A 26,701-nucleotide genomic window follows, 5' to 3' on the forward strand; every position below is an offset into this window, starting at 1 on the left:
TTTTTAATGAAAAATTGTACATATGATTTATTTATAAAAAGTTTAACATACCCATAAAATTTTTAAATTTCAAAAAATAACTTCAAAGAGACTGTCATTCTACCAAGAAAAACCTGACCAATTTTCTAAGGGTCTTGAATGATAGAAAATACAAAAATTATATATATATATTTTAATGGAAAATAATTTCTAACATACGGATTTTAAATAATAGAACTCGTAAACTTTCTAATTATTTCTAACTGAATCTTCATTGACTTCCTTGACTGCATAAAAACCATAAAAAAAAATTGCCAATAATCCATATTAATCAGCTTGAAGGCATACAGCATTTTTCTTGTGTGGTTGATACATAAGCCATTATATATAAATATATAGCTATTCTTTGGGAAACTCCAAAATTCTGCAGTCTTCATCTCGTTTCAACTGGAGACTACAGCTGCTACATTTCATGTTCCATGATGCTTCAAATACACAGCTCTCTTGCAAAACTTGTATGTAAGCTTAAACTCAACTTCAAATGCTCACTTTCCCGCAAAAGAAACTCTGGTCATTCGGCCATTTCAGGTTAAACTTCACATAATTCATATATCTTTATCTCACTTCAGTCCCACTCTGTTTCTTTCCAAAATCTACTACATTTGCACAATTTGGAAGCAGATCCAGGGCCATCAAGTGCTGCACTAGTCACCAGTCTTTTGTTTCTTTCCAAATTTATTGTGCTTGTGTACTCTGGAGGCAGGTCTATGAATTGCTGTTTTGCCTTTCTTGCTCGTGTTCTGGAATTTCATCTTTTTGTTCCCACCACTTGTAGACTCTTTAACAAACTTCCTCTTCTTTGTATCATCTGCTGACTTACCCTTTGTTGATTTTTGATATCCAGAGTGCCTAGCTTTCTTAGTTCCTTTAGGTCCATAGCCACCACTGCTCGGTATACGTGGCTCCCTCATGGTACGAGGGTTATCGTTTTCCTTATTTTTTCTCTTTCTCTTCCTATGCTGCACTGAACCATTTTCCTCCGCCACAGAACCTGATTCTTTTTTCTTCTGCTTATTCATCCTAGAATGACAAAAATGCAACAGAAATTAGAACACTTGTGAGGGCAAGGGGGAAGTCTGCAAGTAAAAGATGCATTAAGAAAACAAATGTGTACCACATGGGAAATATCCAACGAGAAGTAAAAACAGATGAATGGATTTATCAGACCTTTTGCCAGATGAATCTGTAAACGCAGTTTCTGTATCATTGGATCCAGCTTCCTTGGATGTAGGCTTGTGATGACGATTCTGCAAAAGATGGCTATTGAATTAAGGAAAATTTGCATCGTAAGTGATTATGAAGATAGAACAAAATTTTTTTGGATATGGTATATCCAATACTTTCCAAATTAAGCAACATCAGTGATCAGTAATCCGCATGGAATACATCCAAAAATGCAATTTCAGTGGGGTAGCGCCAAGAATGACCATAAATTGTATTCTTTTTAATTGAATCAAATGGATAGTACTCAATTCAGAAAGGCCAAATTGAACAAAAGATGCAAGAGTTGATATACATATATATATATATGATGCAGAGTAGGATCTGTTACTATATAAATACCCAAGTAATTCTCCCAGAGAGCTTATTATTGTTGATATTGACAATTGAGAATTAATAGAAAATTGGATTCAAAAAATAAATATCACAGAGAAGAAAAAACGGAAGGCAATAATAAATTAAATCAACCAATAGCCAGCTTATGAATTACTCTATAATGACAGAATAATATATATCCCAACTCTTACGCAAAGCTCATGCAAACAACTTTTCCATGTACTTTGAATTTAACGAGGGGATTAGTTCAGCGCTCAACAGATGGCACATTTACTGCCTTGATTTTGTCATCTGCCTCCAGAAACAGTGCTCCATCAATTCAAGGCAACACAACATCTATAAAAACATCTTGTTTTCTACACTAGCAGCCTAAAGATTCAGATTAAAAGATCTTAGGATCTATATTACATACGGCAAGTTAAAATGAATTGTGAATGTTCAAGGAGAAAAAATGAAGTCGAAATTGATTAGGCAACATTACAAAGGAAGACCAGAAGAGATAAAGGGAAATGACCTGCAGAACAGTCTTGACAAAACCCTTGTACTTGTCTGGGGTAACTAACTCAACTGCAGCAGAACCACACTTCCGCATCATGATCTCCATTATGACCGTCACCTGTCAACAAATAAACTTTCACATGCATGAAGACCTTTAAAGATGTGAACAAAGACATTAATATACATGCAGGACCAATATAAAGATCCAGACTTTTTTTTTGCAAGTGAAAACACAGATCCAAAGTCATACATGCCTTAGATCTAAAATGAAATCTAGAGACAGATGACCACAAGAGAACTCCATTGGTGATGTCCGATAGAAAATTCTGCAGGTCTTTAGCTTGCAAGGATGATACTAGTACTTTCACAAAACCCAGAACAGCCTGTTCATGCAGTATCAATCAGTTCACTAGCACTAAGAGCAACAGAGAAGAATATTAGTTTGATAGAGAGGCAACGAATACTAACTTTTATGACTTCCACACCTTTGCTTTGCAGCAAAGATAAGAGGGAGGGAACAAGATCAGGAATGTTAAGACAGATGTCTGCATCATTGTACACAAGTAGAGACAGTGCAGACACTGCTCCACTCTTTATGTGAGGAGACGGACCTGAAAGATAACCCATTATCTGCAAACTAAGATCATTAGAAAGCAGCTGCAGCTGTAATTTCTAGTTTCATATGTCATAGCAATGTAAAAATTCATAACATCACTGAAATACAGCAATCTAAAAGAACCCAAAGGAAGAAACCAATAGGTAGATAAATGACATCATATGACACATTTTATATTTCAATCTAAATCAAGTAGTCTATCAATCAATCCATGTCCAAGGTCGATAACGCATGTTTTCCTTCACTGGGCATCCCCAAATATTTTTGCTAGTTTAAGAAATCGACATAAAATTGCATCTACTTTTCAAGTGCCATTGTGTGGATGATGCAAACTACTTTTCAAGTGCCATTGTGTGGATGATGCAAACGGGACACTAAGGTTCCCAGTAGTATTTTTTATGGATTAATCAATGAGATACATGCCTTTCCATGATGACATAGAAAAAAGATTTAGACAGAGATTCCCAACCAGTATTCATCAGTCAATCAATTTAATGCAACTGAGCATTAAATGGGACTAGCATGCACAGTGCTTTGCTAAAATCAGAAATACCACTTGCAGACACAATTTCAGAAAAACACCTGGATGCAAGTCTGTCTCAGTCAGAGGTGAAAACACAGGATAGCATGAAAAGATAATTGCACAATTTGGCAACATATACATCAAACGATCAATCATTTCACAATGCAAAGATAATTGCATTTTCCGGGGTACTTTATCGCAAACTAAACATCGTTAGTGTTTTTCGAAGAAAATAAAGTTTACAGTATGTCACTAGGAAATAACATGATGAAGTGCAATATTGGACAATATGGCAACACATACTCGAACTTACACTGAAGAAAGCTTGGTTTCTTCTGGTTAAATTGGAAATAGTTGTCTTGGACACTTCCAATACATTTTCCACGAATTGTTTATTAGAGGACCTCAATTATGGTGATCATCAATAAGAAAACATCTCCAAAGTTTTCTAAAGTTATTTCTCCAATGATTGATGCCCTACCAGCTAATATCATAATTGATTCACAATAAACAGTTCACTGAAAAAAGCAGCTGATTAATTTATAAGCAACATGGATGAATAGCAGAAAGTGTAGAAGAGAAGCCAAAACATAATGAAGTTTTCGCATAACTATATTAATAAAGCAACACAAATTAGACACTAACCATGCTGATCAATTTGTGATAAGCTTCACCAGAACCTGCACATGATGAGATTCTTAAAGCAGAACTTATCAGGAGGATTGTATCATAAGCCACTTTCCTAGTTTCATCCTTTGCCTACATATTAATGAATAGAAAAACATATTATTGTCTCATCCATTACAATATGGTGGCTCAATATTTAATTTCATATGTGACCATATTTTACAAAAGAACGAAAATGCAGATTTGATGCCATATAATGACAAACATATCAGACACACTATTACAGATTTACAATTCTTACTTGTTATGACCAAAATATCTAAATTTGCTTATCTAAAATTGCAAGCAACAGCATGTGTGAACTTGAATATCAATTTGGATGTAGCTAAAAAAAGAATATCATTTAAAAATATAAGTAGAGCAACAAACTAACCAAGCATAAGTTTTTAACATAGAAGGCAGAAGAACAAAATTTAAAAAAAAAAAAATCCATGAAGAGCTTACTGTTCACATTTGGAACACTATCATAACAGAATCTGGAAAACACATTACTCACACAGCCTATCAGTGCACTGACCCCTTATTTCTAATAGAAATGGGAAATAAAAAAACACCAATAATCATAGGATTTCTTTTATTCGGAGCACATACATCCTTTAAAGTCAGTATGATCTCATTGAGCATAAGAAAAGCCTTTGTATTATCCTCCTCCGAGCTTCTCTGCACAAAGTACTTCAAGCAATCAATAGAAATTCAACCTCCATTTATTCTTTCACACAATAATATTAGGCCTACTTCATTCATCATTGGTGCACACCAATTATAAATTGAGAAAATAAGTCCTGAGCTAGAAAACCTTATTTCATGTTTCACCATGTCATGTGGCAATCATAATTTCTTTTCAATCACATAATTAAAAGAAATAATAGGGAGACATGAGAAGTACGGTTTGCAGTGTTGTTATAGTCACAAATCGTACTATTCGCATTGAATCATTAGCCATGGTTTCAAATTGCAGTCACGGGTAATAGAATAGGCTTGTAACGGTCATAACATAACAGTAACAGCTTGTCTCTACGCAAATTTTTTTCGAATTTGCAAAGTTAATAAAATTAGCAAATATTTAAAAAATATAATCAAAACTAAGTTATACAACTTAATAATAAGTATAAATATATCAAATAAATATAAAATCTATAATTTTTTAAACACCATACATGATAACTAACCTCAATTGCCACTAGAATGTGTGTTTATCATTTACAATATGCAAAATCATTTAAATTATTCAAAACCTTTTAATTTAAGGGCATATTCTTTTTTATACTTACCACCTATTTTTCATGAGGGAGGTGTTTTGTCCTATGTCCATTTAAGGATAAGGAAAGAGTGCTAGATATAGAGAATTGAGCAATGCTATTGCTTTGAGTTAGCTTTCGGGATTGAGTTACACCTAGTCCATTTCTTTATAGTTTGTATAAAACAAGACATCACAACCATTTAAAAAATGTCTTGTATTAAACCCAAGTACCATGAAGGCCCTTTTCTATATATTAGAAGCATTCTTGTGATAAAGAGAACAACATCAAACGGTTGTACAAGGATTTTCAGTCAAGATGTTGTAATTCTTCATTTAATTGGTTGCTATTGGAATTAATGGGATTTTTTCTCTAATTAACGGGATATGTCTCATTGAAGAATCTCATGCTCGTGAGCAAATCAAGAGATTGATTAGCAAAAAATCTGAAAAGCAATTTATGATTCATAAGCATTCCACTTCATTATTATTGGTAGTTTAAATAACAATTAGATTTACATACGTTTTGGTACTTAATTTTTTAATCCTTGTATATACAATACTCTACTCCTTTATTATTTGAGACAATTCCATACACTTGTGGATATCGCTCCTTATCAATCTCATTAAGGGGAGTGTTAGAATTAATGAGTTTTTTCCTTCATATTAGGATATGTCCAATTGAAGAATCTCCTGGTTATGAGAAAATCTACAAGATAGATTAACGAAATCTTAAAAGTGATTTATAATTGATTATTCCTTATGTGTCCTGTAACTTTAGTTATAAATATGGAGTTCTAAGTAATATGAAAATAACACAAGTTGATAAAAATATAATCTTTTTTTCTTTGCCTCTCTCTTCCTTTTCTCCTCCTCACCATCTTTCTGAAAATTTCAGAGAAGCATTCAACTGGATATGTGAAAACAGGAGAGCAACTAGGTGACTTACAAATGCAGTGAATGGGTCTCAAGTGGAATATTTCTTTTACAAGTTGGCATAATCAACATCTATGCTCCGGTTTGAGGGAAAGTGTTAGGATACATACAGCTGTAAATGATAATCTTACCATGAATAGGAGCATGATCTTAGGACTAATTATAAGGATTGATTACCATAAATGAGATCTATAATTGGTATACATAGGTATGCCATTTCAACATCAAACATATAGAAAAATAATTTCAACCTTCTGTGTTTTAACAATATTAATAATAATAATAATAAAGATGTAAAAGAAAAAGATGATAAAAAAGAGTATATAGATGCAGAGGTCTTCACCTCTAATGTGTGAACCATGAGAATGTGGAAACAAGCAAACCGTTTCCTTAGGGATGCAATATCAGTTGGAGGTTTCAGTCCAAGTAACAAGTCTAATAGCTCAATAAATTGAGAAGAACAAAACCAGGCATGTTCCTGCAGGAAAACGTATAGGAGGAAGTTGTGAAGTCCCAAATATATCAACTTTTATAAGAAACAAATTTAGTGTAATGAGATGCCAGCAAAAACCTCCAAAATTCTGCTTAAAGTGTGATATGCTCCACAATGACCAGTCGCATCAGTTTCCTAAATATAAAGCATTCATAAATGACCTTTAGATTGCATTAATCTGCCACCAGAAAAAAAAAATGATGCTTTAAAGGTTAAATCTACCTTAAAAACATGGACAACATAATTATACAACAGATCAATCAAATCCTCCTTTGCTCCTTCAACAAGAGAAGATGCTAGCTCCATCATCACACACCTGCACGTTTGTTAAACTTATCACGGGACTCTTGATACTTTTTTCAATTTTATAAGCAGATTTGCTGAATTCTGGTGCTTCTTAAGTAAAATATAACAAAAAAAAATAGACAATGATGTGATTACTAGACAAGCAAGGGTAAATAAGCATGCTAATTGAGGACCCTATAAGAAAGAGAAACCAAAACCTACTATTAATTATGTGGTCACCAATTTGAACTTTAATATTAGTTTCATACTACACCACAACAAGCAACAGCTTTCCTTCAAAATGGAATAAGTAGGGCTTATATTCACTTGTTCGTATCTTTAGTTTCATTAGAAATCCTATTTAGTCTAGTGGTCAAACAAGAACCTTCTTTTCTATACAGGAATCCAAATCTCAGATGGAGTAGGAGTCCAAGCAATTAGGGTCTAGAGTTATTTGAGTCTATAAATACCCAATGCCTGTAATGCTTACCAATCAGTTCATCGGTTAATAAAGTTCAAGCAATTATGCATCCTGAGTTATGTTTTGCAATTCTGGCACAAGAAAATGCAAGTCTACCTTGAGAAGAATGATTTCTAGATTATCCTAGTGATAGAATGGTATCTTCAATTAGTTTGCTAAATTTCCTTTCCAAATTTGCCTCAAATGACAAGGTTTCCCCTTAACATCCTATAGTTTTTTTTTCTTTTCACGGCTGGGATTATTTTGAGCATGACAGAATAAAACTTTCCAGTTTACCTCTTTACATCTTTCTTCTTCCCAACAGTTCCTTCTGTATCAGTCGATTCATCTCCACAGCTTGTCAGCTGTGCAAATTCACCTTTACCATCCGCAAGCTGAAGCCTCTTGAGCAATGACATTAAAATGTTCTTGGTGATAGAGGAATCAGTAATGGAAGCCAAGCATCCAACAGCATCCTGAGAAGATGAAGTAGGAAAAGAAAATCTTACACCTTACTGATATTTGGAAAACAAAAAAATATTACACCTTAATGATATTTTGTGTCACATAAACCATAAACCATGACAAAATAATGTGTGTATAGAAGAACACCATCAGCCAAACCTCACAAACTTTATAATCCAAAAGGGAAACATGTTTGAGATTGCCCCTTCAGTGATTTAAATACTGGTTGAAAAAGAGATTTGGAAAATATATTACAAATACTGAGGTCTCATAGCACCCAATGCATCTACAGATATAGTTCTAAGTTCAAATAATAAGTGTTTGTTGAATAATCTAAAGCAGAGACTGCATTGTTGCACACAAGTTCCTTAAAAAAAGCAGTGATAGGTATCACTTCTTTAAGCAAAAGCAATAACAAATTTCACCTAAAACCTGAGCCAACCATGCCCATAACAGGTCACAACTTGGCCATCCTCATCCACGCCCAATTAATAAATGGATCAAGCTTTTGACTTACTTGCCATAAACCAAATCAAATTAACTGATACTGTTAGAGCAGTGGAACCCAGCCCAATTACTGAGAAAATACTACTGTCAGATAAGAACATACCCTGTCAAATACAGGAGCTAAATAATTTGAGTCACAGCATACAGGAGAAAGTAGCAAGAAATCTTTGTTAGACAATATTGGCATGAACCAAATTTTTTTAAAAAAAAAAAAAAAAGAAAGAGCAATCAATCATGTTTAAACTTAAAAACGCTAAGCAGTTAAGAAAAAAGAGTACAATATGAACAAAACCTTTATATATAAGCGCTTCTCAGGTACAGAATCAACAAATAGGTTCATTAGAGCCTGAAGCAACTCGGTGGAACATGATGACAATGCCTTGATGTTTTTTGTTGCAGTTTTCTTTGAATAAGAGGAAGCACTTCTAAACTCCAAAAGGGTATCTCTTTCTGCATTGCTATAAGCTTCGCCAGCATTATTTCTAGAGATAATTGCACTCCTATTTTGACTGACAAGAACCTAAACAAAAACAAATAAGCAAATGGAAATGAGAAAATGCACAATAAATGAGAGAGTGATAAACAATTAGCCAGGACCAGGAGGAAAAAGAAATAGATGCCCTGGTCCTTGCCACCAGAAAGGGAATGAAAAAAATACCTGTATGGCAACAACAACAATTTGATGCATGGAAGGATCTTCCTTCAGAAAGGCAACAAGGAGTTCAGCCAAAGATTTAAACTTACTGTGAGTGTCAACAGGATAGTGACAAAAGGCAGGTAGCAATCCCCGAAGGTCATGGGCATAAGCCTGCAGATCTTGAGCAACTACCGACTTTTTAACTGGACCAAAGAGAGAACTGAAATAAATGACCAGAGAAAGTCCAACATTGAGAACTTCATCTGCTGCAAATCATTGTGGAACAAAAACCAGAAAGATTAACTAAAAATGTTTTATCATTCAAACAACTTATTGGACTAATTAAGATCCAAAGGAGTTATATCCCCAGATATGATCAGCAAGTCAAACACCTGTCGGCTATAGTTTACAGATTACCAACTAATCAGTGTATTAATTCATATGGATATTTCAGACCAAAGAGATGATTGGATAATTTGATGCCACCTGACATTCTGTTACAGTTACAAATAATATAACTTAAATTATGTGAAAAGTTTGCTTGCCACCTGAAAATGTTTCAAGCCTCTAGGCCTCCAGAATTCATCAATTAAGACTTTATGTCTTTACAAACGACAAGCATGAAAAAAAACCTGATCATGTCTACATTCTACAAGTGGCAAATAGGTAGGCCTTCGCATGTAACAAAGCTTAAAAGCTTCTGGATAAGGCACTACATACTCATGCAAAAGCACATTTACGGGTAAATTATATCATCCGTTCCTCAACTTTATTTTGTAACCAAAATATCCCTCAACTTTAATTTTGTTTAAACAAAAGTCCCTCTTACTTATAATAGTAGGTTTGCAGGTTAAAAATAATGATTATTACCTTCTTTTTCCTCTTTCCTTTTATTTATTTCTCTTGTTTTATAATATTAATTTATTTATGTAATATTTTAATTGAAGTTATTAATATTAATTTATTAAAAATATTAATATTAATTTATTAAAATATTAATTTTAATTTATTTAAAATATTAAAAATCTTAAATAAAATATTATGTAAATATTAGAATCAATGAGATTCCATGTTAAAATTAAGGACGAGTGTTATGAAAAGTTATTTCTATTTAATGCAGGATTTGTAGTCCAAAATAGATAAAATAATACATGTCTATAGTGGTGAAGCCACAGTTAGAGTATGGTAGGCAAATAAATAAATAAATACTAAAAAATAATATAATAATATAAAAGCTGTAGCGTTTTATTTTAATATAAAAGTAAAATTAACCATAACTAATTTTATAGGTAAATATAGTTAAATATAATATAATATTTTATTAATTTAATTATAAAAATAAGAGAAAAATATAAGGAAGAGAAAAATAAAAGGAGGAGAAAAAGATAATTTCATTATTTTTAATTCGAAAACCTGCTATTGCCGATAAGGGGGACTTTACAGAGAGAAAATTAAAATTCAGTGATATTTTGGTGACAAAATGAAGGGACAGATTATATAATTTACCCATGTATACTGCAGTTGTTAAAATTGTACAATTTGCTATTTAAATCATAAATTTTGGTTTAATTTCCCTACAACAATTCAAATCTTGGGGTGAATTGGAAAAACATATAAATCGGTGTCTAATTGTCCAAAGTGATGGTGACTCCATGGAATCAATGTGTATCGGTTGATTCCAATGGTTCTCTTAGTTTAAGGATACAAGACCCAGTAGGTTTACAAACTTCTAAAAGAAAATCTCAAAATAACTATGGAGACCTAAAAACTCAGTTTTCGACTTCCAACACATACCTGGACTGAAAGCAAACAAAAGAAATAAGTGCAAGCTACTCTTATTCCACTCACCCAAAAGAAACTGTTCCAGTACCGAAGTTTGCGAGTGTTACCCACTCAAACATTGTATCTCTTTTCTTTTTTATTTTTTATGGATGTCATATACCTTCTGAGACATATCATAGAATATTTTCATTCTCTAGTTAATATATTATAAAATTGTTTACTTGTTTACCTTTTAATTAATGGTCATATATTATGTGATTCATTTAATACATGTAAATATTACCACAACAATGATTAAGCTTCAACCCAAACTAGTTGGGGGTTGGCTCTATGGATCCTTTTTTTCACCATCTAGCTCTGCTTGAGACCAATCCCGCACCAATATTCCAAATTTTTTGTAAATATAATTAAATCAATTATGTACTTAGCATTTATCGTATAGTTTAGACTAGTATAAATTACTAAATTCTAAATTCCAAATGACATGATTACTCCATCTCCCTAAAATATATTAATATATTTTATTTGCTTTGCATATTCTTAATTCACAAAAAGGAGCATGTTGATTCTCAATTGACAACTATGGTATACACAGAGACATACATTTCTAGCAGCAATTTTCACCTAATTCAGATCCAGTAATCATACTCACATCAGGATGTACCTTTATGACTGGCTTTCAAGAAGGATTCTGCAAGAGGCAGAATATGCTCCATGTAATACCCTAGTGATGATTCAACAATGTGTGTCCTCAATATGGGTACCAACCAGATGTTTGAACAAGTAAAGTTATCAGCATGAACAGAGATGGGTATGAGTGTAAGAATTTTCTCTGGCCCCATAGCAACTACAGCAGATCCAATGCAATCCTGAAGCTGCCAATTTTAATAAAATTATAAAAATCAGCAACAACCTCTGGAGAATACATATACTGCCCGCTCAAATACAAATAACATATCTAGAGCAACTCTATATTTAAAAAAAAAAACATTAATCTTCTTTTATCATAATTCCTTCAACTACAAACACTATGAATGTGACATAATTATGTAAAACATCTTAAAACAACTCAAGCTGATATGAATTTTTCAATTTACAATAAATGTTAGGATAGCTTTGGCTTCTGAAAAGTAGCTCTCGTTAACATTAGTACAAACACTTACATGATTTGTGTTGGATTTATCCTGACTGACAAGCTTCATCAAGTCCGTGAGCTTGAGAACAAGATTCTTCATGAAGATAAATGAGCCCTCTCCTACAGCAAAATATACAAATAATTGGCAAAGGTTCTAAATACAAAATTATTATCAGGTTACCATAGCCGTGAGCTCCTGTATCATCTGAACATGAAGGTCTCATGACTGGTAGACATAACCACAATTATGCTTTGGTTATGATCTAATCATGGAGACTTATCTTAGGATTTGTTTTGGTTATGATCCAATCATACAGTCATACCAGAAACATGCTTTAAAACAGGGAAACTTGTTTAACTTTTTTTTTCCCATCATTACTATTTACCACGGTAAAGAGATTGGTCAATCAAATAGACACCAAAAAAAATCAAATGGTTTACACTATATATTGAGTTTTGTGATCCATATAACAAATGACTCAAAAGACCAGGGCAGGAGCATCTTGTTTTGGACATTTTGGTTCAAAAATAGCATTCAGGGAAACTTGAACCTACAAAATGCTTGTCTCTCATTTTATAAATTACATATCTTCTTTTTGCCATTTTAACAGAACAAAAAATTTTCACAGCAATGGCATTACAAAGAAAACATGCATAGCATCTCTCAAGTTGTTAATGTGAACCACTTTAGAAAGAACGCTAGAATCGCATCATAAATTTTTTCCATGTTCAAAGGGAAAATAAAATACATGATAAAATCATAATAACCTGCCTAGAGACACTCTCTCTATAAGTAAGCACAACTTTTGCAATCGGACATTTTTGCCATCATACTAGCATACACATATTGCAAAATGGTCACCTAAGAATAAATAATTAATGAATTTCCAACCTCAAGAGAGTATGAAGAAATTTTATAGCTCAGCATTATATACTTAAAACTACTACTAAGACATTAAGACACAGTCAGGCGGTTTGAAGCAGGCATAACTGTATCACAGAATTAGAAAACAAAATAAGTTAGAAAGACTAGCAGCAAAGGAACAAATTCCACGTACGAAGCTTCAGAAATAAAGCAGATATCACTTCCAAAAGATGCTCATTCGGAATTCCATTATATGAGCTCAGAATATTCTCAAAGATAGCACATGTCGATTTTATCATATCTGCTTCTTCGCTTTCTTGACTTACATCTTCAAATGACTGGTGTTCATCAAGAAAGAGCACTTTTTGATCCATAAAATGGTTGATCATCTCTTTAATAATAAGTGAAGCCTGTGACGCAACGGTAGTCTCACAAGTCAAAAAACCTATACCAACACAATTAAGACGTATCAGACCACCTAAAAGTGCATGACCAAAATGTCAACCATGAGTTCAAAACTGGGAGAAGACCATTATTGCCAACAAATTTCCATTGCATGAAGAAAAAAACAAAACCTCAGAAGCGTAAAGACTAGATGAAAGCATACTGAAAAATGAACAATATTAAATGCAGCTTTGTCTTTTAAATGTTCCTCATTGAACAATAGCACATCAAAATTACAAACAAATACTTATTTCATCAACTTTAAGAAATAATAACACTTAAGACAACATTAAAATTTAACAAGTAAATTTACATGAAACTGATTTTGAGCAGCAGTTTCATGATTTTGAGGACTCAAAATATTGCAGGTTAAAGCAATTCAAATAATATGTTGATCAAGCAATTGCAAAATATTGGAACCATGTAAAAAAAATAATAAGAGAACACAACATTTGAAAATAAATTAAGTGACTTCCAGCAGCAGGGTTTTTTTTTTTTTTTGCGGGGTGGGGGGTTCAAAATGAAAGGAAAATGACATAGTATGTAAAAATAGTTGATATGATACCCATCATTAACCATAAAGTATGGTGCAAGACAATTAACAAATCAATCTTACAAGAACTATATTCAAGCACAGAAACAAAATCAAAGAAACAAATTAACACACACAATATCTAGATTTAAGAAAAATAACAAGAAGCATACCTGCTATGGAACCACAAACTTTAGGCACATTACTCACCCACAACCTCGACCCTCCAGCATGAAGCTTATACAAAGCAAGTTTTGACAAATTTGATGCAAAAATGACAGTGTCCATCGAGTTCTTCTCTCCGGAAGACATAAAAAGAGAAAGAGAGTTTATAATTTTTTCTATGTGTGGGCCAATAACTTCCTCTCGAGACTTCTCGATAAATGCTTCAAAAATTTTAAAAATATGCCTTGTAAGTGCTGTGAAATGGGAATGCATAAGCTGAAGTATTTCCGAGAGAACTTTTGCACTGATTTTGACAGAGATATACGGAACTGTAACCTTCAGCAAATTCAGCATATGGAGACCCTCAAGGTTTTCAGGCTTTGATAATGTTTCACTTTTAGACCCATCAATAACCTTTGACCGACTCATTGCAAGTACCACAGGCTTGCAACTTTTGAACAACGACAGAACCAATTTGCTCGATTCCTTGATAACAGTTGAAGACCGAAGAGACTTAAAAACCTTCTCAAGGCAATCTTGAGCGCTCCTCCTGACCTGAAGCAAGGAACAAGAGAACTAAATTTTCCAAGAAAGCTAACAAATCAAACCCATTATCATTAACCACTCTACTACTTGATAAATATATTAAATAACCCAATATATGTACCTTAGGCCGCTTATCAATGGAGAATTTAAGCACAGTTTCAAATCCTTCCTTAACAGAGCCCCAATCCTCCAAATCGCAGAACCCCACAATCAAAACCCCCAAACACTTGACCAAGCCACTGACACTTGCCGCTCCTAACCCATCTCTCTCTGCCACCCCCACCAAAACTTTCACTGCCTCGCTCGCTTTATCACCCTTAATCCCGTTGTTCGGAATCAAGGGCACCACGATAGAAACAAACGACAAGAGCGCCGCAATCGCATTGGAATCTAGGCTTTCGGAATCAGAGAGGTTATCGATCGCGGCGACGAAGTACGCCGCAGGGCTTAAAGGGAGGGATTCGGAGGTGAGAATGGAGCGGATGGCGGCAGCAGTGGCGAGGAGGTGGCGGTGGTGTGGGGCTTTGGAGGTGGAATAGCGGGACAATAGTTGATGGCAAATGTCGGAGTCATCTTTGAATGGAATTTCCGACTCTTCAGCTACGTGGCTCTCAAGGTTTGTCTCCATGGCAGTATCTCCGTTTGATGAGTTCAGGGTTTTAGGAAGGAGATGGTGGTATCAGTAGCCAGTAGGGTTTAAGAAATGCGAAGGGACTTTAACGGCTTTTTTGAGAAATTACTATTTAATCTCAGGGGTACGAGTATTACATTTTCAAAAGGACAGTACCGTTTTTTAGATGATATATACTGGTTTTTCAAGTTTGACGTAAACTTAGGTTTTTTTTTTTTTTTTTCAAATGAAATCGAAAATTAAGAGTAATATTTCTTATATTTATTTAGATATATTTTATTATCAAATTAAATTTATGAGTATATATAATATTAATTGTTAAAGTCTTATATAGATTTAATTTTATAAATAAATATTAAATTGATTATATCTAATTTTAAGTAAGAACTAATTTTATTATATTGAATTATTAATTTTAAATTTAAATTTTAAATAGTTTTATTGATATTAAATTTTCTCTTATGTACAATATTAATTTTCAAGTTTTACATGGACTTATTTTGTAAAATAGCAATTTTAATATATATAAGCTAAATTTAACTAACTTAAATTATTTTGAATTAGATAACCAAAATCTCAATTGTTGATTTTATTTCACTTATACAACTTTTATCTTTTTTTTTATCACAAGTATTATATAAAGGCTATAATTAAGTTAGCCTATTACGAGTTAAATCAATTTGTTTGTATATAAATTTTTTAAAAATTTATGAATAATTTAATCTATTATCCATATAAATACTATTTGATTTTTTCTATATTTATTATTTTTTTAAATAATTTAATTCATAATCTATTAAACTCATTAAATAATTTAATTCATAATCTATTAAGCTCATTAAATAATCTAATCATTATTTACGGTATTCTTTTTTTAATTTAAAATTTATTTTTATAAATTAAAATTTTAATATATAATTTTAATCACATGAATATAAATAAATAAAAATAACTATCACTTTATAATAATAAAAGATAAATATGTAAAAATAAATTAAGTAATGAGTGAATACTTATAAAAAAAAATTAGTGCATTCAAAATTGAAATCTTATATTAAGAGTAAATTTTTTAGATTAAAAAATAATAGAGAATGTAAGTTGTTGATGTAAAAATAATATTTGAGGTTGTAGTTTTATTTATAAGATAATTATTCTCGAATTATTTTTAAAAAATTCATTAATTTATTTTTATATTAAAATTACTTAAATAAAATATTTTTATAAAATTGAATTATTTAATAATTTATTAAAATAATTGTTATTCACTTTATTTTAGCTTCGTTGCGATCAAATAGTATATATATTTAAATTTATATTTACTAAAAATATGTATTGTTAAAATTATATGAAATAAATAATAAAAATATTTAAGATACATTAATTAATTTTTTATTAAAAGGATATAATTTTATAAAATATAAAAATATTTTAATTGTATAATTTTTAAACAGGAACAAATTAATAATTTATTTAAAAATTTAAGAATTTAATAATAATTTTTCTTTTATTTATTTAAAATTTTAAAAAAAATAATTTAAATATATATAAATAATCTTAAAAAATTCAGGAGGGTCAATAGCCCCTACTGTACATCGGTCCGTGGTAACAAAATCTAATAATAAATAGTTTTTAATATTTTTAAAATTTAAAAATAATAATATTAATTTCAAATTTGAAGTGAATGTTCTATCATTTAAAAATTTTATATAACTTTTTGATGCAAGTTTTTTTCTCTGTGATCTCTTTGTGACTCGATGCTCTCATTCTTAAACTTAACTTCTCTCTCCTTTCCCATGGAAGACGATCTGCGTCAATTGACTATCGACAAAGAAGAAAATATTGTTGGGCCCTTAGTTGTATAATCGATTTCTGTTTATTTGGAAGGAGATACAAGGTAATGAAAATTCTCTCCATATCCCTCTAACTCATTCTGATTTTTGGGTTCTGATTAAAGATCTCTCTTCTGGTTATTATAATGAGACATTGGCTAAATTGGTCGAAGATTTTGTTGGCTACTATATAAAGAGTATTATATGATAAATGGTTTAGTTATGTCGTCGGACCCTATGAGAGTTAAAGTTTGTTTGGACATTCGATAACCTTTGAAATGGTGGAAAAAGTTTGTTGAAGATAATGATACTGTGTTTACTGTGAAGTTTCAATACGAAAAGCTGATTATTTTTTGCTATGTATGTGGGAAATTGGGTCATGTGAAGGCTTTCTGTGATTTGCGGCTAAGGTTGAAGAAAGAAGATATCAAGTTTTGTTGGGGTGATTTTCTCAGAGCACCTGTTCGTCGGAACCAGAGACCGACAAGCCTGTGGCTACGTGATTCTGGCAATTCTGCTCCGCCGGAATTTGTGGCAGGATTGACATCAACTAACAATTTTGAAAACACCAATTTGGCAGCACATAATAGGCAATTCTCCTTATTTGACAAAAGTTAACCCATTGTAAATAAGGAGATTGAGAACCATATTATGGACATGGACAATAATTATGTGGGCCAAGGCAGTTCTGATAAGCTTGATGAGGAGATTGCAGCCTGAATAAATGATGTCTCTAATAACACCCATGTGAATGTTAATTTGACAGGTACAAGTGAAGCGGCTCATCCCGTCAAAGGGACAGTTAATACATTGAAGGATTTGGTTACTAGTTACAAGGCAGACATTTTATTTTTAAGGGAAACAAAAACTCTTAGTTCTCATATGGAATTTTTTCATAGTTTTTTACATTTTGATGGTTGCTTCTCAGTCAATAGACAAGGATTGGAAGGAGACCCTTCGTTAATATGGAAGAGTGATGTGTTTATTTTTTTGGTTTACTTTTCTTCAAATTTTATTGATTCGGTTGTTTCGAAAGATAATATTCAATAGATGTTTACTAGTTATTATGGGTTTCCGGAATCGCAACGACGACGTCAGTTTTGGAACCTTATTCGAGCTTTATTGTAACAGCCCGGAAACCGGTACCCCTCTGTAACGGTTCGAACCATCACTGGCACTAGGATCTAGATCGGCTTAAAGCCGCCGGGACCCGTATCAAGCCGACTATACTCGCTGTGTACCTGATAAATCCCATACATGATACAAAACTACTCACCAATCCTATAAAACTCTGTAGGCTTAACTACTGTTACTCAGATATGCCAATCTGAAATGGCCCTCAGGGCCTATACCAGTGACTACTATCTGCTGTGGGTCAAGGGATTGAAACCCTTTTTAATCTGTAACACAATCCACTGGTATCACATTAAAGCCATACATTAAGCCTGACTCACACATTTCTCATCAAGAAACGTAAAACAGGATTCATGTAACAAGGGATTAATCATACACCACACTTACAGCAAAGACACTAGGGAAAGTACAAATCTATCCAGTATATGACAGTACATATCTATACATTACATTACAACTCATCTTTTAATTACATCATGTTCACTATGCTATTACAAACATACATTCATGCATATCTTTCCTCTTTACTTTTGCTGATTCTGACTTCCCATAGCTATCTCAGAACCTGCAAAACTGGGGTTAAGGGAGTAGGATGAGCTCTAGAGCCCAGTGAGGAGGAACAATAAAACAATTCATTAATTACATGTTCTTCATGAAATGCATCACAGCACAAACATATCATCATACGGATGAATTTGTCACCAATAGCCCTCAACTACATGTCATAATATGTCCCACTGTGCCAGGGAGCCTAGGTCATCACCTGGTCTACTCTTATCTCTGATCTGATATCATAACATGTCCCACTGTGCCAGGGAGACTAGGTCATCACCTGGTCTACTCTTCTCTCTGATCTGACAGACTGTCTGTCTCACTCATAGTACCAGGAGCGACCTGGTATGGCTACCTCATGCCATAACTCTGTATCTGATCTCTATCAAGGGCTATGGATCATCCAACATTCATCCACATGAACAACATCTTATGCAATGCATCATATTCGTGAATTCTAATGCAACACAACCTAATACATATCATGGCATTTTATGATGCATGGATCATGCTAGAAACGTGTCATTCCTCAAGGTAAAATATTAAATTTAGTTCCACTCACCTGTAGCCACTGCTTGGCTAACTCTGGGCTACCTCTAACTCTGAAACAGCTACTACTGCTAAACACCTCGGTTCCTCGGGTCCAATCCTACAATGGAGGACGCAAATGAGGCACCAAAATATACTCTATACAACTGATAAACAACTCCCCAAAACCCCTCTAGAACACCTCAAAACATGCATGCAAAACAAGCAAAGGAAGGCTGGACAGGGCACCTTCGGCAGCACCTTCGGCGGCCGAATGTCTCCTCCAGAGACGAAAGTCGGGCATGTTCGGCGGCCGAATCCTCCTTCGGCTGCCGAACCTGAGTTCATCCAGAACTCAGCTTCGTGCATAAACACGCCTCCCACACCTTCCAATCCTTCCTAACATGCATCCAACCTCTCTAACTCATCCATATCTCAAAACAACAAGCATATAGGAGCTTAAGACAACTTAAACTCCAACAAACAAGCTCATCAAACAAACATACAGCCTAAAGGGTCCATAAACCCTAATATGCACAACTCATGCAAACTCAAGCCTTAACTCCCCTTCCCTTCATAAAACGCATAGAAAACAGTATAAAAACCAAGGATCTCCACTTACCTCTTGAAGAACAAAGGCTGGTGTGATCCAAACTCAAAGATATGGAGATTCAAGCTCCAAACTTCTCCAAGCTTTCCAACTCTTCCAAAACACATAAAACTTACTTAAAACTTGTTTAACTTTGAAAGATTTGAAGAAAAACCATGCAAACAATCCAAGGAGATCAAGAACTCACCTAGGCCAGAAAGAGAGACGAAACCTCCTCTGTTTTCTGGACTCGGTGCCCTATATAGATGACCAACCGCCTCAGCTTCAGCAGCCGAAACTGCATGCGAAACCATGCAACGTTCGGCGGCCGAACATTGCCTTCGGGGGCCGAATCCAGGGCACTTTCGGCGGCCGAACTTTACCTTCGGCGGCCGAACATGGCAAAATGCCTCCTTGGCCTTTTCTCTTCAAAACTCAATCCTTTTCCATTCTAAACCTTTAAAACACTTGAAACCATTTTAGACAACCTTTCTCTTACCCTTCTAGACACCTCTGATATCCTCACATTCCACCGGACGGTAGGAATTCTGATGTCTGAATCTAGCCGGGTATTACATTCTTCCCCCCTTTAAGAACATTCGTCTTCGAATGTTTAAAACAACAATAAACATACAGGTAAACAAGCAATTAAGGAAAGCCTAACACCTTCCTCTGAGAAGAGACACAGACATTACTGGAGTAAAAACTCTCGGGTTGTCTACACTTCTTGACTCTGCTGACTCTTACCTGCTTAATCTGTGTCCACACTCTATACTGACTGCGTATCACTCTTGCTAGTACACAATTGACTTGCTTGGCTCTTTTCAGCTTTAGTCACACTACTTTGGTTACACTAACCTTTGCTTCTCTTTATTCTATCCAGTCAGAGGAGCAATAACTCTAAGAAAATGCGAGATGCCTTGCCTATAGCTTCAACTTTCTACTTATTTTAGAAATCATATTGTGACACATCACGATTCACACAGACATGCCCCGAAATCGAACACATATTACCGAACTTGGCCTCTATGCCGTGTTCTCTTACAATCTACAACACTCAGTAGAGAATGGGCATGCTTCTCTGTATTTCTGACCTATTCTACGCTTTTGCTGCGCACTCTGATTTTTCTTTTTCTCTTTATCTTTACTCTACTGGCTTTTCTTTAACTCTCTCTCTAACTCTCAACATCTCGTTCCTAACTCTTAGATCTATCGTGGAAGATAAACAGCTCCTACTAGCTGTCTCCATAGATCATTAATCCTACGTGGGAACACCTGTCCTTGGTAGTGACCTTGTGCAACTGCTCACAGTTGTGACAAGTCTCAAGGTTTCATCCTTCATTTTTCACAACGACACTGGAACATTTCAGAGTGTAGTACGAAGTCGGATAGAATCTTTATCTACCAAGTTCCCAACTGTTCTAATATCGCTCTCAATGTTGCAACTGCTTTTCTAGCTTTTACAACTTTTTCACCTCTTACATTCTACAGGTACCATTTCAAAGGAAGAGGTGAAGAGGAGCCTAGTCTCCATCCTCACTTGACTTCCAGACTCTATATTGTTTTTACCAATGGTAAACCTGCTAGCTTGTCTGGGATAATATATAAAACTCTTTCTCTCTTTCTGATTATAGGTACTGAGGTTGGTTCCCTGACCTGACTACTATGCTCTTGAACAAAAGCAAGAAAACCCCTGACTACCTTTCCTAAAGAATTCACGAGCCTGTAGGGCAGGGCTGATATCAAACTTCTGGGTATGCTATACTGTCCTCTCTAAGGACTACCTCTGATCCATCCTGATCTCTAAACTCTCTTACCTTGTCACTGTAGACACAGGTAGTACTAGGAGTAGCTAGCCAATCCACTACTAGAATGACATCACTCGGTCAAATCTAGAATCACAACTGGAAGGCATCTACTCACAACGAACTCTGAACTGTACTGACTCACTGACTCTGCCTCAGATGGATCATTCTTGGGCCCACTAACCCAAAGAGAACACTCTAAGCCCAGAAGTTATCAAACCTCCCTCTATCTACGGCTCTTAAAACAACAGGGAAAGAAACATCAGGGTCCACTAAAACCTACACATCTGAACACCCTCAAGTGACCATATCTAACGTCACCGTGTTCGATGTGTTAGCCTCCTACTGAGTCAGGATGAAGATCCAAGCTAAAGCTAACGAATCTTCCCTCGGGAACTGACCAGAGAAAAGGATAACTCTCTCCTCGTGCCTCAACCACTGTCCTACAACATGGCTAGAGCTACAGGCTGAGTTACACTACTAGAAATCATCTGCTGGGACTGTGCCAATCAGGGCCGCAGTAGGACACTCACACAACATGAGTCCTTCCTGCTCGCATCTATACATGCCGTAGTCCCATACCAACAGACTACTTTCGTGTAAACTCCACGCCTCACGTATCCAGAACTATCTGAACCGGAGCTCACTCGCCACCTAATCCCAGACTAAACTGAAATCTCTTTCTGCACTTATACTTACTTTACATTGATTCTATTCTGTTCTTCCTCTCTTCTATTCTATTTCACTTACTCTTCTCTTACTTACTTTTATTCTTTTTCTTACTCTTCTATGTCTTACTCTATTCTCTGCATTATTTCTTAAACTTGAGGGTTGCACTGAGAGATCACTCTCCCTATACCTGGAGTTATAAAAGCCATGGCTATAGCTTCTCATAGCAACACTCTTGAGCTCTTTCGGCTCATTAACCTTTAACTACTCACTCGTCTCTGAACCTGTATCTCTGAACTTTTACTCTAAACATTACACTCTACTACACTTTCCTATTCTCACATCAACTGATATTCTACTAACGTCCATAAAAACATACACATCAGAACACTCAAAAGTGAGCTTACCTGGCACCACTGTGTTCGGTGTGTCTATCTCTGGCTGAACCTGGGTGAAAATCCGAACCGGAACTGACGGACTTCCACTTAAGGAACCTACTGAAGAAGGGATTACCCCTCTTTCTCTGCCTCTACCCTGCACCGAGGTTGGAGCTTCTGGTGGAATTATATGGTCTGAGGATGTCTGTGGGAACTGTGCTGACACGATCGTAGTGGGACACTCTCGTACCATGTGCCCCTCCTGTCCACACCTGAAACATGCTGTTGTCCCAGCCCGACAGACTCCTTTGTGCCTCCTACCGCACCTCGTACAGCTAGAACTATTCCAACCAGAACTCGAGCCCTAGCTAAAACCCATACTACACTTTACCCTATTCCAAAACTCTCTTTTCTTTGATCCTTTCAGGCCTCTCACTTTCCTTTTATGCTTTGCAGCAGCCTCACCCAAAGGGAAACGGTCCCTATTCTCTGGGTAATTTTCTACACTCATGTTTTCTGTCTGCCCTAGCTGCGCAAATTCACTCTCCTTACGCTCCCTTGAGCTATCTGGAAAAGCCCATCCTGCAAACTCTGTAGCAAACTGCTCCCAGGACAAGCTTTCTACCCTCGGGTCCACATACTGGTTGAACCATTCCCTTGCCTTCTCACATTTCAATGTGACCCCTACCATCTGAATGGCTCTACTATCACTGGCTCCCAACTCGTCAGTTATCATCTTGACCGTTCTGAGATACTCAAAAGGGTCATCACCTGTCTCAAATTTGGAAACGTCCAACCTCAAATAGTCTGTCATCTGCACCATAATTCCTCCAGGTGAACTAGGCTTGGGTGTTTGGACAACTGGGGCTACTGGTTCTACTGGTGGTGGAGGAGATGCAACATGCCCTGGGTTAGGGTTTACTGTATTTGGATAACCAAAGAAGGGTAGAAACATGGTATACTATGGATATGGCGGTGGATATGGCGGTGGATATGGCGGGTAAAAGGAAGGATAAGGGATAAAGGTGGGATATGGGTTATACCTAGGAAACTCCGATGTACCACCCACCAGGTACTCTGGCCCCCACGGGTAAGGTGGATACTGAGGTGGAACAAATCTTGAGGCCTGAGTGCCTCCTTGGGACTCACCCATATCTCCTCCTAACCTACTCATGCCAAAGCTACCATCTCTGCTCTGCTCATCCTCCTTTACTTCTCTCATAAACCCTGACATACCACTCTGAACAACTCCCCTTCTACTCTCATCAACAAACCTTCTAGGGTCCCTTGATGTACCTTCTCTGCTTAATCTATCTGATGTTGCCCTTTGCAGAACGGGGAGATGGGCATCCATGTCCTCATTCTCCGGCGGAGCTCCAGTCAATCTAGCAGATCAACGAGTTCCTCTCATCCTGCCGCTGAAAAGCACAACATCACACAAAAGTATCATCAAATGATCCATGTGAGAACACATGAATCCTCAGCACATATCAAACATATCAATAATGCACATGCAACTCATCATGGCATGTCACATCAGCATGCAAGACAGGACTCCACATCCTATCCTAGTGGACATGATTTTACCTATTGTGCTTACCCTCCTATACAAGACAACACCTTTTTCCGATGTGGGATTTCTCTAGTCCTTGAGCATCTTTGCTCACACATCGTACTCTTGAGGCCCTATGCTCTGATACCAATCTATAACAGCCCGGAAACCGGTACCCCTCTGTAACGGTCCGAACCATCACTGGCACTAGGATCCAGATCGGCTTAAGGCCGCCGGGACCCGTAGCAAGCTGACTATACTCGCTGTGTACCTGATAAATCCCATACATGATACAAAACTACTCACCAATCCTGTAAAACTCTGTAGGCTTAACTACTGTTACTCAGATATGCCAATCTGAAATGGCCCTCAGGGCCTATACCAGTGACTACTATCTGCTGTGGGTCAAGGGATTGAAATCCTTTTTAATCTGTAACACAATCCACTGGTATCACATCAAAGCCATACATTAAGCCTGACTCACACATTTCTCATCAAGAAATGTAAAACAGGATTCATGTAACAAGAGATTAATCATACACCACACTTACAGCAAAGACACAAGCACAAGTCTATCCAGTATATGACAGTACATATCTATACATTACATTACAACTCATCTTTTAATTACATCATGTCCACTATGCTATTACAAACATACATTCATGCATATCTTTCCTCTTTACTTTTGCTGACTCTGACTTCCCATAGCTATCTCAGAACCTGCAAAACTAGGGTTAAGGGAGTGGGATGAGCTCTAGAGCCCAGTGAGGAGGAACAATAAAACAATTCATTAATTACATGTTCTTCATGAAATGCATCACAGCACAAACATATCATCATACGGATGAATTTGTCACCAATAGCCCTCAACTACATGTCATAATATGTCCCACTGTGCCAGGGAGACTAGGTCATCACCTGGTCTACTCTTATCTCTGATCTGATATCATAACATGTCCCACTGTGCCAGGGAGACTAGGTCATCACCTGGTCTACTCTTCTCTCTGATCTGACAGACTGTCTGTCTCACTCATAGTATCAGGAGCGACCTGGACTATCCAGGAGCGACCTGGTATGACTACCTCATGCCATAACTCTGTATCTGATCTCTATCAAGGGCTATGGATCATCCAACATTCATCCACATGAACAACATCTTATGCAATGCATCATATTCGTGAATTCTAATGCAACACAACCTAATACATATCATGGCATTTTATGATGCATGGATCATGCTAGAAACGTGTCATTTCTCAAGGTAAAATATTAAATTTAGTTCCACTCACCTGTAGCCACTGCTTGGCTAACTCTGGGCTACCTCTAACTCTGAAACAGCTACTACTGCTAAACACCTCGGTTCCTCGGGTCCAATCCTACAATGGAGGACGCAAATGAGGCACCAAAACATACTCTATACAACTGATAAACAACTCCCCAAAACCCCTCTAGAACACCTCAAAACATGCATGCAAAACAAGCAAAGGAAGGCTGGACAGGGCACCTTCGGCAGCACCTTCGGCGGCCGAATGTCTCCTCCAGAGACGAAAGTCGGGCATGTTCGGCGGCCGAATCCTCCTTCGGCTACCGAACCTGAGTTCATCCAGAACTCAGCTTCGTGCATAAACACGCCTCCCACACCTTCCAATCCTTCCTAACATGCATCCAACCTCTCTAACTCATCCATATCTCAAAACAACAAGCATATAGGAGCTTAAGACAACTTAAACTCCAACAAACAAGCTCATCAAACAAACATACAGCCTAAAGGGTCCATAAACCCTAATATGCACAACTCATGCAAACTCAAGCCTTAACTCCCCTTCCCTTCATAAAACGCATAGAAAACAGTATAAAAACCAAGGATCTCCACTTACCTCTTGAAGAACAAAGGCTGGTGTGATCCAAACTCAAAGATATGGAGATTCAAGCTCCAAACTTCTCCAAGCTTTCCAACTCTTCCAAAACACATAAAACTTACTTAAAACTTGTTTAACTTTGAAAGATTTGAAGAAAAACTATGAAAACAATCCAAGGAGATCAAGAACTCACCTAGGCCAGAAAGAGAGACGAAACCTCCTCTGTTTTCTGGACTCGGTGCCTTATATAGATGACCAACCGCCTCAGCTTCAGCAGCCGAAACTGCATGCGAAACCATGCAACGTTCGGCGGCCGAACATTGCCTTCGGGGGCCGAATCCAGGGCACTTTCGGTGGCCGAACTTTACCTTCGGCGGCCGAACATGGCAAAATGCCTCCTTGGCCTTTTCTCTTCAAAACTCAATCATTTTCCATTCTAAACCTTTAAAACACTTGAAACCATTTTAGACAACCTTTCTCTTACCCTTCTAGACATCTCTGACATCCTCACATTCCACCGGACGGTAGGAATTCCGATGTCTGAATCTAGCCGGGTATTACATTTATCTCGTAGAAACTCTCTTTCGTGACTTTGTTCGGGAGACTTTAATGATTTATGCTCGAGAGATGAGAAAGAATGAAGAGTATTTTTGCCAAATTATCTTATTCAGGGGTTTACACTGGCATTTGAGGAGTATCTTTGCCAAATTATTTTATATAGATGTTTGATTTTGAATGCTTATAAATCTTTGTTAGACTCTAGA

General features: G+C 35.9%; 1 protein-coding gene across 5 annotated transcripts; it reads right to left on the reverse strand.

Annotated features, from left to right (window-relative positions):
- Window positions 1–280: 280 nt before the first annotated feature.
- LOC110622838 (RRP12-like protein) lies at window positions 281–15,171 on the reverse strand. 5 transcript variants are annotated; one of them, XM_021767517.2, is made up of 18 exons: window positions 14,531–15,171; window positions 13,872–14,418; window positions 12,916–13,167; window positions 11,886–11,977; window positions 11,387–11,597; window positions 8,962–9,143; window positions 8,596–8,823; window positions 7,629–7,807; window positions 6,809–6,902; window positions 6,665–6,721; window positions 6,437–6,571; window positions 4,512–4,580; window positions 3,879–3,992; window positions 2,563–2,724; window positions 2,349–2,477; window positions 2,111–2,212; window positions 1,207–1,286; window positions 281–1,059 (listed from the first exon to the last, which is right to left on the reverse strand). In XM_021767517.2, exons 1-18 carry the CDS (start codon window positions 15,035–15,037, stop codon window positions 684–686), a joined length of 3,516 nt encoding a protein of 1,171 aa, XP_021623209.1. In that variant the 5' UTR covers window positions 15,038–15,171; the 3' UTR covers window positions 281–683. The 5 variants fall into 5 exon arrangements, 4 of the variants coding, with proteins under 4 accessions (XP_021623209.1, XP_043815846.1, XP_043815845.1 ...); XM_043959911.1 differs by having other exon boundaries at window positions 8,962–9,203; XM_043959910.1 differs by having other exon boundaries at window positions 8,962–9,206.
- Between the last annotated feature and the right edge of the window lie 11,530 nt (window positions 15,172–26,701).

Source organism: Manihot esculenta, chromosome 9, assembly GCF_001659605.2.
Source record: "Manihot esculenta cultivar AM560-2 chromosome 9, M.esculenta_v8, whole genome shotgun sequence".
Taxonomy (NCBI): domain Eukaryota; kingdom Viridiplantae; phylum Streptophyta; class Magnoliopsida; order Malpighiales; family Euphorbiaceae; genus Manihot; species Manihot esculenta.

Bases quoted from the DNA above. Each gene is read 5' to 3' on its own strand.
- LOC110622838 (XM_043959910.1), bottom strand. From the start codon at position 15,037: ATGGAGACAAACCTTGAGAGCCACGTAGCTGAAGAGTCGGAAATTCCA. The intron at 13,168-13,871 runs GTATGCTTCTTG...GTGTTGGTATAG, and splicing joins AGTTTGTGGTTCCATAGCAG to GTTTTTTGACTTGTGAGACT. The intron at 9,207-11,386 runs GTACATCCTGAT...AATGATTTGCAG, and splicing joins CTTGAAAGCCAGTCATAAAG to CAGATGAAGTTCTCAATGTT.